At 43.3% G+C, this 14,175-nt stretch overlaps 1 protein-coding gene across 4 annotated transcripts in view; it reads left to right on the top strand.

Moving 5' to 3' along the window:
* The window catches only part of LOC134459878 (FERM, ARHGEF and pleckstrin domain-containing protein 1-like), a 120,462-nt gene that overhangs the window by 54,973 nt on the left and 51,314 nt on the right, over positions 1-14,175 (top strand). For all 4 annotated transcript variants that reach the window (XM_063212367.1, XM_063212368.1, XM_063212364.1 and 1 more), the window contains exons 3-4: positions 8,495-8,599; positions 13,681-13,723. In XM_063212367.1, the coding sequence (XP_063068437.1) occupies positions 8,495-8,599; positions 13,681-13,723 (148 nt within the window). The remainder of the gene's footprint in view (positions 1-8,494; positions 8,600-13,680; positions 13,724-14,175) is intronic.

Genomic DNA, 14,175 nt, shown 5'->3' with positions numbered 1-14,175 from the left:
ATTCCTTGCAAATAAAAACACTTAAAAATGTATTATGAATAATAAAAAAACAGCAACAGATTGGAACAATAAATATTAAGATGAACACAATGAGAACCACACAAAATGGTGCAATAATAAAGAATAACAATGACAGAGCCATAAAAAGTATGTGGAAACACAGGTTAAAAGCATGTAAACAGTTTGGTTTTTAACATCGTTTTAAAAATGGAAATGGTGGGCGCTGTTTTAATATGAAGGGGTTGGTGATTCCAAATACCCAGAGTGAGTTGTAAACCTTCTAATAGAAGAGAATCTCAAGTTATCCTTCAAAAATAAGCACAGGTCTCTTCTAATGCAAGAGTTACGACCTGCTCACAGTAAGCACAGACTAAATCGTTTCTGAAATACACCCCATGGATTCTGCCGCCCCCCTATCCTAAACACACCACACCACACACACTCCTTGCAGCCTCATATTAGATGACACCCATCTAAACCCATCTGTATCCATCATCGCTGCTTTAATTTCCTCCGTCCGTCACGAGTCTTCTCCTCCAATAGATGGAAATTACCGACAGGCCTTATCTGGAGTTGTCTTTCAAAGAAAACATTCTTCACTTAAGCTTCCCCCCTTCATCTTTTTTTCTGTCTTCTCTCAGGAATGGAATGGTGTGTCAAGGCAAACAGCTGAAGTAAATGTGTGAGAGAGAATCTGTAAGTGTAAGAGATTTGTGAATGTTTTCGTCATGATGAATAATGATTCTGCCATTTGTGAGTCTCGCCATGCTTGGCTGGAGTGACGTTTAACTTGGCAGAATGGGGGACTTTCCTAAAGCTCTGCTCAGCTGGTGTACAGTAAGGTTGATTGGGACAAAAGAATTATCAGTCTGACTGAGCAGCTCTCTGAGCAGCTGAGGTATTATCAGAGAGAGTAGAGAGAGAGAGGTTCCATTGGCCCATTGTTTCCGGGTTCTATTATTGCTGCCCTTTAGGCAGACCTAAGCAGCCCTAAGGACTGTTCTATTCAATGCTAGGAGTATTATGACACGCCCCTTTAGGCAGACTGGAACCTGGTCATGTTAGGTGCCCATAGCAACCTATTATGTTGGCATATCTCTATATACTTAAAGAATCTCTGGTATTATCCACGCTCTAAACCTGAAGTTCTCAATCTTTTTTGAACAGACGCCCCCTTTACCTCGTCGTAAGCCTCCCAATGCTTCTTGTCATTCTCATCATAAGCCTTTTAATGCACCTCCCCTTAGTATAAAAAAATAAAATGGACTAATGCCCCCCCAATAGCAACTAAGCACCGCCCCTTCTCGACTATCTCCTTCTGGACACCCCCCGAGGGCTCCCTGGTATCCCCTGGAGGACTGTAGAGCCCCCATTAAGAAACACTACTCTAAACACTGTTTTCATGGAGGCTCGCTTCGCTGACAGCAACAAGATCTGACAGCAACAAGACCTGACAGCTGGCAGACAGCGACTTGTGATGGTGATACATGACTTCTGGTTGTACTGCAATTTGTGCATCATGTGCATACAGTATGACATCATCATCATCATGCACCACCATGCCCTTCATACTGATGTCCGACACTAGCCCTCCTAGTGATGCAACACCTTCTGTGTTGCTTCTAGTCAGGCCAAGAGCAATGCAAATATCATTTCTGATCTCCCGAAAAATCGGGAACTCCACCCACTTTGACGGACACCAGTCAACCAGTAACAAACCTAGGGAGGCGGGTCATCCATGCCATTTGGGAAACGTTAATTGCTATGCTCTTGGTCAGACCAAGTCTCGAAGAGATTTGAAAGTCAATGATAATCAGGCTAGTTCGACACATGCACAAATTTGGCGCTCATCAGAGGTGTGCAATTATTACCACCACAGTAGTGTTTGACTGTTCAGAGAATCATGCATAGTAGAGAACCATGCATAGTAGAGAACCATGCATAGTAGAGAACCATGCATAGTAGAGAACCACGCATAGTAGAGAACCATGCATAGTAGAGAACCATGCATAGTAGAGAACCATGCATAGTAGAGAACCATGCATAACAGAGAACCATGCATAGCAGAGGAGAGCAACTACACTGCAGTATACTGCCCTACATTGGCAAAATGCAGTAACTACATATTTTATCGAAAAATGAGCTTAGACTGGTCTTCATTACACCTCCTTTATCTTGTGACAAACCCTTATGGTCCAAATATGGGAGGGGGGGGTGTGTTTGTCTATTGTGTTCTTGTTTATTGTAATGTCTTTGTAATTGTATCAGACGCACTGAAAATGGCACAGAACAATTTTCCGAAAGGACAAATAAATAATCTATCTATCTATCTATCTAAATAGGTCCTGTTCTAGAGATATTGCTATGCCAAGTTTGAGGTTAATACAATATCCAACCAAGTGCCAAGGATTTGAAGGCATTTTTCTCTGTTTCAGTGTTGGCAAAGTTTCTGCACTTTGCCTTTGTAGGGCAGTATTGCATTTTGTTTTGGGAATAATTTACCCATTGATGCCTAAAGCACCTGCAAACAAGGCTGCTCAATGTCTAAGCCCTTTTAAAGAAAAGATGCCCTCAGCCTATAAAAACCTAAATATCTCTGCCTCTGAAGCACATAAAACATGCAAGAAGTTGCATTTAAAGGCCAAGATCCTCATCTTGCATTAGAATGTGTTCATTCATTTCCAACATACCAAGATTATTAATAAAATTGTCTCAAATCTCATGAGCCTGAATGTTGCGTCATGCAGTTCCAGGCGCCAGGGCCAAGGTTGCGCAATATCCAGCATCAGTGTGTTAAACTGCAGGCCTACCAGCATTTGTGGCATAAAGTATGCTTTTTGTGTTGTGTTGTAATCTGGTAACATTACTGTTGGTAACTGGAAGATTCGTCGTGCTGGGCCCCTGCTGTTATTGGACCGTTACATTACACTGAGCAGCTGACATTTTTTTTAATCCAAAGCGATTTACAGTTACATATTTACTGGGTATTATTGGTTACCCATTTAAACAAGGTTAGGAGTTTAATAACACAAGGTTAGAAGTTAGAAACAAGTCAGTTCTTAACTACCGGTATGCATATTACAACATCACAGGCAAAGAGTCAAAGGAGGCCTGCTGTGATTGGAGTGTCACTGCTGTTGCTCAAGCTGCCGCCATGGATGCCAGATGAGACTGATGAAATGCTCTAAACCCGCCTGGAAGCACTAAATCCCGCCGAATTTGAACTAATTTCTATTGATTTTTATGGCTGTAAATTGGCAGGAAAACCCGCTCAAATGCCTTTTTTGTCCACAGACTGCTATCCTAGGGAGGATTTTTTTGGGGGGGAAGCTGCCATATCTGGCAACACCTGAGCTCTTCACTGCTGGCTGCCTGAACATAATGGATGAGTTGGAGCCGAACAGCTGAAGCTGATCAGAACAACGTTCCCCAAACTAGTTCACCTGCCGTGTGGGCTTTTGTTTTAGCTCAGCTCAATGATCCATGCCTGTCTAGAGAAGAAAAGGAGCTGGGGGAAAAACTGGAGAAAAAAAAGAAAGGCGCTTGCAGAACAATTGGGAGCAGGTCTGCTTTGATGTGGACCAAGTAATACTTGAAGAGTTCAGATGCAAAACCCCCTAACTCCATTTCTGAAGACCTGCACTTCTATATTTTTAGAGAACCCAGTTGTTGGTTTGGTTTACATTTATGTACTTGATAATGCATATAAATAGTTATATTATATAAATAAAATAAAAAATATGCAATTTTGATAGCTTTGTATTAAATAAAAATGAATTAAGATTATTTTCTGAAAAGGCACTTAGGGGGTTTTGCATCTGAACCCTTCACTTTTTGGTTGATCCATCGGCCGACTCGGGGGGCCCACATGCTGTAGCTTCAGGATGTTCCCCCAAAAATGTAACCTGCACAACATGTTTCCTGCTCTCTTCTTTGGAAACGTTTTGAAGTGAAAATGTTATGGTTAGAAAAGCACTCGTAGGAATATGAGATTCTGTAAAGTCATGCATACCAAACCAAATGAGCGAGGGATATGTGAAATCTTCAAAGAAAGGTTGCGTCCCTTTTTTTCCACCCTATTTCCCTATCCCCCTTTCTTGGATAAGCCTTTATCTCCAAGCAGATTGCAGGCATTAGAGCTTTGTTCCCGGTCTTTCACTGCCATTTTTTTCTCTTCTGGGTGGTGGTAATTCATGGCCATTTGCTCTTTGTGGTTTTCATACAAAAACAAATATCTGTCTCCCATCGCCGGTCTCCACTGGTATGAGGTCATTGTACGCATTTAAAACTAAACTCTCTGGGGAGTGCTACTGCCAGTTGGTTGTTGAGGGTGGGGTGGCTTTATCTCCAGGGAATATTGTTAACTGCACAGGTCTTGTCCCCCTGCCTCTCCACCGCCTCTCCACCTCCTCTCCCCTCCCCTGCTCTCCACCTCCTCTGCTCTCCACCTCCTCTCCTCTCCTCTCCTCTCCCTCTCCCTCTCCCTCTCTCTCCACCTCCTCTCCTCTCCACCTCCTCTCCTCTCCTCTCCTCTCCTCTCCTCTCCTATCCTCCTCTCCTCTCCTCTCCTCTCCACCTCCTCTCTTCTCCTCCTCTCCTCTCCTCATATCCTCCTCACCTCTCCTCCTCTCCTCTCCTCTCCTCTCCTCTCCACCAACTCTCTCCTCTCCTCTCCTCTCCTCTCCTCTCCTCTCCTCCCCTCCCCTCCCCTCCTCTCCCCTCCCTGCCTGGCATTACTGTAAACAGACTGTGAGCACCAGTGGACAGGAAGAGATGAGGAGAGCAGGAATGCAGTCTAGTCTGGCAGCCCCTGGGGAAACAGGAGGGGTGGGGTGGGGTTGGGGTGGGGTGGGGGCTTACAGATAACGAAAATGGGATTCGTACTACATGGTGTCTTGACGGGTTAGAGGAGGGGGGTTGGGTGGTGTTCTCTGGAATGCCTGATCATCGTCATCATCCTCTGTGAAATGCTCCACAGAAATCCCAACTAAGGTCTCGCAGATTTGGGAGTTTACAGTATAATGTCATCATGTCATTTAAACCATTTTCTTAAGTGCTGACTTTTAAAACAGCAAGGCGTTGTTTTCAAGATGAATAAATATTTTTAGTGGTAAATGTTAATATGATGATTATGTTCCCCCGTTACAGGGCAGTGGTCTGTAGTAGGGGGTGTGTATAATTGCAAGTTCACTTGTCAGGGCACAGCACAGCATGACTGTGTGGCAGATTAGTTGTCATACCATTCTAATGTCACGAAACCTCATTGGAGAAAGTCAAAGAATGCGCGCACATCAGTGGCACAGGTGCTGGACCAAACGTAAGATAATAATATTAGGGAGCATTTAACAGTGTTGCGGACCTTTTATTTTCTTTTCACTAAACCTCATTGACTCATTGGAACCAGCGCTACCGATAATGTATGAGTTTACTAATGTTCCACGCGACACTCTGCTAGTTTGCCTCCGTTTGACAAGGAGTGAAACTGGCACACCAATATCCGATGCAATCATTTCTATGAACAAAATTCAAGAGACACCGCACACTGCTTACTTTTCTTTACTTTATTTCTCGGAGCGAACCGGTTTCTCGGTTCGCTCCGAGAAATAAAGTAAAGAAAAGTAAGCAGTGTGCGGTGTCTCTTGAATTTTGTTCATTGATTCACCTTCTCCTGCCTCACACCTGCACCTGCATTACTGAGGGCTTGTGGTCAAGGACTCTCTTGAGAAATCATTTCTATATTGCTTTTCAGTCACCAGACCTTGCTCAGTGTAAACTTCCTCTGTGCATGATTGTCTCCCTGTCTCTCCGGCTGGTAGGCTACCATGTGCATGATTGTCTCCCTGTCTCTCCGGCTGGTAGGCTACCATGTGCATGATTGTCTCACAGTTTCTCCGGCTAGTAGGCTACCATGTGCATGATTGCCTCCCTGTCTCTCCGGCTGGCACCATCCTGACTCTTGTCCCAGTGGTCGCCATCATCTGCTGCCCTTCAGTGGGTTCTGTCCAATATCCTGACTCCCGTTCAAGGCCTGTGCTTGTGGCCTCGTCCTTCACGTGCCACCCTCCCTCCAATGCCGCCAAAAAACAATGACGTTTGCCCCTTTGTCGGCCTCGCCGCAACATTTGGGTGACTGTTACCCTTTTAACATCGCGATTGCAATTGAGAAAATAACCGGTCAATTGAGCTTTTGCGAGATATTGAATTAAACTTCTGCCGTCAGTGACCCCTTGTGGGGTCAGCTCTATGTTCCCACAGCCCATTGGTCCCACGGCCCAAATGGTCCCCGCTTATTCCTGCTGCTCCATGTTCCAACAGTTTTAAGAAATTATTCAAATATAAGTCCTATGCTCTACAACTCCATGTTCCCACATTTCCAAGTAAAATAAGAGAACCAATAGGCCTAAAAAGAATGCTAAAAATCTTAGTGATGTGGGACCAATGGGCTTTGGGAACATAGACACGCTCCCCCTCTTGCGACATCGTCACAAGGCCACAAGCGCTTGGGGAGGACGGGGGTGAGGGTACTGGAGAGAAGGATTGAGTGCATCTTAATATGCGACCTTGCCTCCTCCACTTGCCTCCTCCACTTGCTTCTCGTCATGATGACATCACTGACAACAGCATTATATTTCAATATCTTGCAAAAGCTCATTTGTAGAGTCTTTTTCTCATTTGCAATTGGGATGGTGGATGAAAAACAGTCCCTCAAAAGTTGTTGTGGCTAGGCTGACAGCTGGGAAACTTTATCGTTTTCTCCACGGAGGAGGGGCCAGGAGGCGGGACGAGGAGACAAGCGCAAGGAGGCAAGGTCGCATATTAAGACGCATTCATTGTCTCCTGTTTCTTCGGCTGGCACCACCATGACTCTTGCCCCAGTGGTCGTCATCTGCTGCCGCTTAGTATGTGCAAACATTGCAGCCCTGCTTCCACACTCGCCCGTCGGCCCATCTGCTTGGCTTAGTGCAGCAGTTCTCAAACGGGGGGTCGGGGCCCCTGATGGGGTCGCCTAGGTACTGCAGGGGGGGGGCTGCAGACAGAAGGAACTTATTTGTATAAAAATGAAACCCACAGGTTAGCTAACAAAAATGCCATAAATTGAGTCAGTAAGTATTCACCTTCTATGGTTTGTAAATGTGTGCAGTATATGGGCCTATTGATAGAAAAAAACATGTTTGGCGTTTGGGGCTGTTGGGACGCGAAAATGTTCTTTGGTGTCAAGGAGGTCTGAAAAAAAAGTTTGCTAACCCCTGGCTTAGAGATTAGCGATGGCCAGAGGCGATCTGCCTCCCAGCTGCAGCCCAGATGCCCTGAGTCAGAGCCCACCACCGGGGTTGCCAGATGAGACGCTTTCTATGCCATACTGTAAATCTGCAGAAAAACCTGCCCAAATGCCCTTTTTTGCACTTTTTACTCATCCTATAACAAAGAATAAAACATGCACATCCGTTCCCAAAAAGTTTTGGGTGCAGCACCAGCAAAGTCACGCGAAAAATGAAAATAAAGTTTGCACACCAAGATCCCGTTTCCGTCACTTAATGTGACATTTTGGGCATTCTGCCCTTTATCAGATGTCTGATGAAGGAAAGGATTCCCGAAACGTCACATTAAAGGGACAAAAACAGGAGCTTGGTTGGTGTCTGGACTTTTTCATTTTTCGTGTCATCCTATTCGGCCCAAGTGAGTGGGAAACCGCCGAATCTGGCAACACTGTGCGCTGGCAACACTGGCCTCAGTTCCCAGCAGCCTTCGCTTGTAGTCCGCCGCACCGCTCACACAGGGGTGAGAGGTCACCGAACCAGGAGCTCGTTAAAGCCTTCATGCCTGGAAGCAACGGCCAATTAGCGGCAAAAGTTTATTTGACTTCAGGGTTGTGTGAAAGACACACACACACACGCCGTTGTGGGCCTGGGGTTCAGTTGCATTTTAGCTGTAGCTACCTGGTGTCTTGTCTAAGGTGAAGGAAATGGGATGCGGGAGGGTAAACGGTAACTGTTTAATGGTTCGTGGTGGAAAATCTGTGACGGTTTTATGTGTGTCTCTGAACAAAGTGTGGGTGTCAAGTGCGTATATTGGCAACACGCGAGTGAGAGTTTCATGTGTAAACCATATGCAAACCATCCTATCCTCAGGTCGTCAGGTCAAGCAGTAATTGCCTTGCCCTTGAGGGGGTTATCCATCATTTGCTGCTGCTACAAATCACCGATGATGTGCTACTATGGCAACACGTTACCCCGGAACTGACCTCCATAAGATCCTTATGAGAGTCATGGTCCTTCGTTTATGTTTGGCATGTACATGGGCACTAATCTACTACACTTACCGGTACTTCACTGTACTTAACCTCCACAACTTATATTTTCTCCACACTCTGTACTTGGTTGAGTGTCCTCCTTGTAAGTCGCTTTGGTCAAAGGTGTCTGCTAAATGTTATGTATTGTAATGTTTATTTGATTTGTTTATTAATGTGTGTATGTTTACTTGTGTTTTCTTTCAGCAACGGGCGACGGGGAAGTTCCTTCATGAGCTGGTGTGTGCTCACCTGAACCTGGTGGAGGGCGATTACTTTGGACTGGAGTACCAGGACCACCGCAAGATGATGGTAAGCGGTGGCACACCGCCCTCAGGATTATGATTGGGATTACGATGATTAGGATTACGATGATTAGGATTACGATGATTATGATTTGTGGCACACCCTCATCCAGGGGCCTATACTAAGAAGCTGGTTCAGGAATAAACCAGGTTACGTTAAGAGGTAAAACATCTAATAGAAGAGCCTGGAGTGCTCAGAGACTCCAGGCTCTTCTATTAGATGATTTACCTCTTAAGATAACCTGGTTTACTCCTGAACCAGCTTCTTAGTAAACCCCTCATCCAGGGCTGCTCAATTATGTGGAAGATCAATGTCACGATTGTTTCAGTCAATACTGACTGTTTTTCTTAAACAATTCGCAGTCTTCCGTCCCAACATTGTGAGGGGAGAGCCATAGAGAAACACACAGTGGTTTTCTGCACGAGTATTGGTTAGCAAGTCTACTCTTTGATCGTAATGGCTCAAGTGGAGGGGAATGTATTGTGCATAGCGTAGCCTACCTTTTGGCAGTATAAACAAATGACCAAAAAAAATCTTTCAACTGTATAATATATTATGAAATGTGATATTGCTCCACAGCAATATTGATATCGCAATATAATTCGATATATTGCACAGACCTGCCCTCACCGATTGTCTGACTTGGCCACACGCCTATCTTGTGAGTCTATGTGGAAACACATTTACAACTGTTAGTTAGTTGCAAAGCGATGGCAATGATGGCACAGCTTTTTAGCAGAGGACGGTTGCAGAAGTGAGAGCAGTGATGAAAAACTAACAAGATCCTCATACAAAAACAATGAAGCCATTGACGGCATCACACTCGTGATTTAGATGCCTGACTGTGGCCTACCGCAGACTAACACCACAGACATGCCAACAACTGTAAACAACACAGACATATGCTTTCAGTTGAAAATCTTAGTTCTTGCCTTAGTTCTGTCTAGTCTACATCACATCACAATGCAACTCTACATTACAATAGTATATCTTGTACTTATATGTCAACACTCATTCTTAGTCATGCTGACCTCTTGTCTACCTCAACTCACGGGATGTTTTTGTGCAATTCCCTTTTATTCATTTTTTTCTGTAGTTTTTATTTTTCCTCCCTGCCTATTACCTGTGTAATGTGTCTTGAAATGTCCATGTGGGCTACTTGACATCTTAATTTCACCCCAGGGAATAATAAAGTTACACTACTCTACTGTACTCTTGCCTGTAACTGCACTAACACACGATACTGCAAAGATATAGCAACATTTAGTGTGCAGCAGCTGCAGCACTTTCAAAGCCTTCTGAAATGTGTGCCTTCAGCACGCAAAGCGACTTTGCCGCAGCTTCAGTCAGGCTAAACACAACGCCAAGACCTCCTCTCCTCTCCCCTGTGGTGAGGTATGTGAGGTAGGTAAAGGGAGGGTAGGGCTGCACAATATATCGAAAATGTATCGAAATCGTGATGTCAAGAGTGGCGATATGCGTATGCGAACAAGTAAAACATTTCGGTAACACTTTACTTTACGGATCGCTAATAAGGTGTTAATTTCATAGTAATTTCTCAGTAATTTCAGTCTAATTTTATGGTAATAACTGCTTGTTATTAGTAATAACAGCAAAATAACCATATGGTTTCCAGTGCAATTACACTATAATTTCTCATTAATAACAGCAAAAATAACCATACAGTTTCCAGTGCAATTATGCTGTAGTTTCTAGTTAATAGTAGGCTAATGGAAACAGCTACTGTGTCATCATAGTAGTTAGGTGGTAGGTAGGCCTATACCAGTAACTAAACGGTATCAGCCGAAGTAGTTTCATACTAATTAGGCTACATCAGGGCCGTAATGTGCAATATTTCCTCTTCCTATGTTATTGCATAGAAACGACCACCCAAGCATCCTTGTATTATTTCTGCTTAATTACCTTGTAAACAATTGAGTAGTTATATGGAAATAAGATAGAATCAGGGCCGTAAAATGCATTATCACCTATTTTATGGAAATTACATATTTTCATGGTCTTAAAATGTCTTATTTCTTATTTCCACTCAATTACTTAGTTATTATCATTTTTAATACAATATAGACTAGCCTACTATGAAGTGATTCAAGTACACAGACAAACACATTGTGTGCAAAACTTTATTTTTCCAATCAGTTATGAGATTCATGTTCACTGATGTGAGGTTGTCAATCTGCCACCATCCAGAGGAAGTCCTGTGAACACAAACAAACAGATAAGTCAACTGCAAGACCGGTTTCACCACGTTTATTTTTTTATGTTATCAATTCACCATCGCTAAATTTGCTTCTGAAATGGAGTACCATGTTAAATGCACGTTGTAAATCTTCCTCAGGCTGACATCGTTGCTGATTTACAAAGGCAAACTCTAGCTAGCACCTAGCTTCAGTCATTGAAAACATGGTGGGCAGAGCTAGCTGGTTTCCATTGTAAAGGTACTTCTGTATGCCGTTTCATTTCCAGAACAAACATAAACCTAACACTAACTCATAAAACATGTTTGCATAAGGCTAAAGTAATTCGACGATTGAAGGTGGATGAAATCAACATCAAGACCATTTTAGCTCACCTTGAAAGTTACCCTGGTTGCTGCCTAGTGCCTATGTGCGAAAGCACTCTGTTGTACGTCTCAAACTCCACCCTTGTGTGTCAGTGTACTCAATTAAACAACGTCAGCGTCTCTGAGCCATACTGCAAGCAGAGCGGGCAGCGTACAACTAGAACGAGTGTGCTTGAAGTACAGAAGTATACTGATTGAGACGCTCCTGTTCTGCAGTAACCAAACTTTCGTTGCCTAGCAACAACAGGACTCGCCGCCACCGCGAGCTAGTTCAACTTCAGTGCAGCAGAGCCAGGCAAGGTAAGCTTCCTGACAACGAACTTTTAATGTAGTTCTAGCTTTAACCTGCTTTCATTTTGTCTCTGAGCATTGAAGGATTTTAACTGTATACATTGCAAACACGTCTTATCAGCCGTATTTGTGCTGAAATGGCATAGCCTACAGAGGTACATTTACAATGGAAACCACTAGTTCTAGCTAGCTCTGCCCACCATGTTTTCAATGACTGAAGCTAGGTGCTAGCTAGAGTTTGCCTTTGTAAATCAGCAACGATGTCAGCCTGAGGAAGATTTACAACGTGCATTTAACATGGTACTGCATTTCAGAAGCAAATTTAGCGATGGTGAATTGATAACGTAAAAAAATAAACGTGGTGAAACCGGTCTTGCAGTTGACTTCTCTGTTTGTTTGTTTGTGTTCACAGGACTTTCCTCTGATGGTGGCAGATTGACAACCTCACATCAGTGAACATGAATCTCATAACTGATTGGAAAAATAAACAAAGTTTTGCACACAATGTGTTTGTCTGTGTACTTGAATCACTTCATAGTAGGCTAGTCTATATTGTATTAAAAATGATAATAACTTAGTAATTGAGTGGAAATAAGAAATAAGACATTTTAAGACCATGAAAATATGTAATTTCCATAAAATTGAGTGGAATAGGTGATAATGCATTTTACGGCCCTGATTCGATCTTATTTCCATATAACTACTCAATTGTTTACAAGGTAATTAAGCAGAAATAATACAAGGATGCTTGGGTGGTCGTTTCTATGCAATAACATAGGAAGAGGAAATATTGCACATTACGGCCCTGACGTAGCCTAATTAGTATGAAACTACTTTGGCTGATACCGTTTCGTTACTGGCATACCTACCACCTAACTACTATGATGACACAGTAGCTGGTTCCATTAGCCTACTATTACTTAAACTACAGCATAATTGCACTGGAAACTGTATGGTTATTTTAGCTGTTATTAATGAGAAATTATAGTGTAATTGCACTGGAAACCATATGGTTATTTTGCTGTTATTACTAATAACAAGCAGTTATTACCATAAAATTAGACTGAAATTACTGAGAAATTACTATGAAATTAACACCTTATTAGCGATCCGTAAAGTAAAGTGTTACCAACATTTCTGTGCAGTCCAATCACTTGCTGAATGTCAACAAATGCGCAGGAAGCCCAACTTGACCAAAGCCACACCCCCCCACACAGACGGACAAATTGGTGACAAGAAAAACACTCGGCTATATTTCTAAATATCGTTTAAATATCGTTATCGGTATTGCATGCTGTTATCGAGTATCACATTTTTTTCTGATATCGTGCAGCCCTAGGTGAGGGCTGACGCAGGACTCATGATGACGATCCTCAGGCTGGCTGCAATGTCCCCAGCCACCAGCTGCCTCAGCTGCCTCTGCAGAACAATAACACACTGCCCAAACCAGAGGCGGACCACACCACACAGCACTTGACCCATACACAACATTGAGTCCTGTGTCCTGTGTCGCTCATAGCTTAATTACCTCCGCCAAGGAGGTTATGTGATCATCCAAGTTGTTTTTATGTTCGTTTGTTTGTACGTTCGCGGTGCGTGAGTTTCTGTCCACCAGAGTGTGGAGGTGCGCTCTCTGAGACAATAGACAGTGCAGGGCCAAGTTAACTTTGGGTATGTTTTTCAAGAAAGCCAAACCACCCCAGAGCATAAGTAGGGATACCACACACCGATCTAGGTTATGTTTGCTGACGACCTTTTATTGCCATTGTAACGGGATTCTTAGGTGACTACACCCAGTATCACATAGACTCCAGAGCTGGACCGGGATAAAATATCAGGCCGAGCAGTTTTAGCTAAAACTAGTCGGCCAGTCATTGAGAGACATTGTGACAATATTTTTAAGTCATTGATTATGGGCTATTTTTTAGCAGCCAAAATGAATATTTAAATCTGACTTGGAGAGGTCAGCTGTCGTGGCATGAGGACTGATACCACTGCACTGAGGGGAGGAGCAGGCCAAAATCAACAACAGTCCACAGGGCAAATGCCCTGTATGCCTTATGGCCAATCCAGCCATGCTAGACTCCCAGAGGGTTTCTGAAGCGAGAACACCGCTCCATTCAGGCCGTGTTGTGCTGCATCCAGCAACAAAAACAGGCGTTGGTCTTTGTTGATGATTATGATGACAATGATCTGTTTTTCTTCTTGTCTGCAGGTGTGGCTGGATCTTGTGAAGCCAGCACTCAAGCAGATCAGAAGTGAGTATATTTTGTTCAGACTCAGACAAATATTGCATGGTATGGTTACGTTTTGCATTTCATGTGTGGCCTTGAACTTGAAAACTTCTCATATTTTTTTGTGCTCTGTTGTTACATGTTGCATGTAAGTGGCATTCCACCATTTCAAGAAATATGCTCATTTCCCACATTACATTACATCACATAACATTACATTTCCCCTTGATTTAAATAATTGAGTTTCACCTTTTTCTTGTTTTTCCACACATTATCTGAGTCTGGTGACATTAGTCCTAGTTCTAACCCAGCATGTTATCTAGCCTCTAGCTCAACCTTTTTTGAATAAAGGCCCCCGGACCTCATCATAACCCTTCCAATTAGGGCTGGGCAATATGACGATATATATCGTTATCGTGATATAAAAGTGTATATCGTGACCTTTTTCCTATATCGTTTATATCGTGATATTCAAT

Source organism: Engraulis encrasicolus, chromosome 12 (assembly GCF_034702125.1).
Source record: "Engraulis encrasicolus isolate BLACKSEA-1 chromosome 12, IST_EnEncr_1.0, whole genome shotgun sequence".
NCBI lineage: Eukaryota > Metazoa > Chordata > Actinopteri > Clupeiformes > Engraulidae > Engraulis > Engraulis encrasicolus.
The sequence above is the reverse complement of the archived record's forward strand: the minus strand, read 5'-3'. Positions and strand labels throughout refer to the sequence as shown.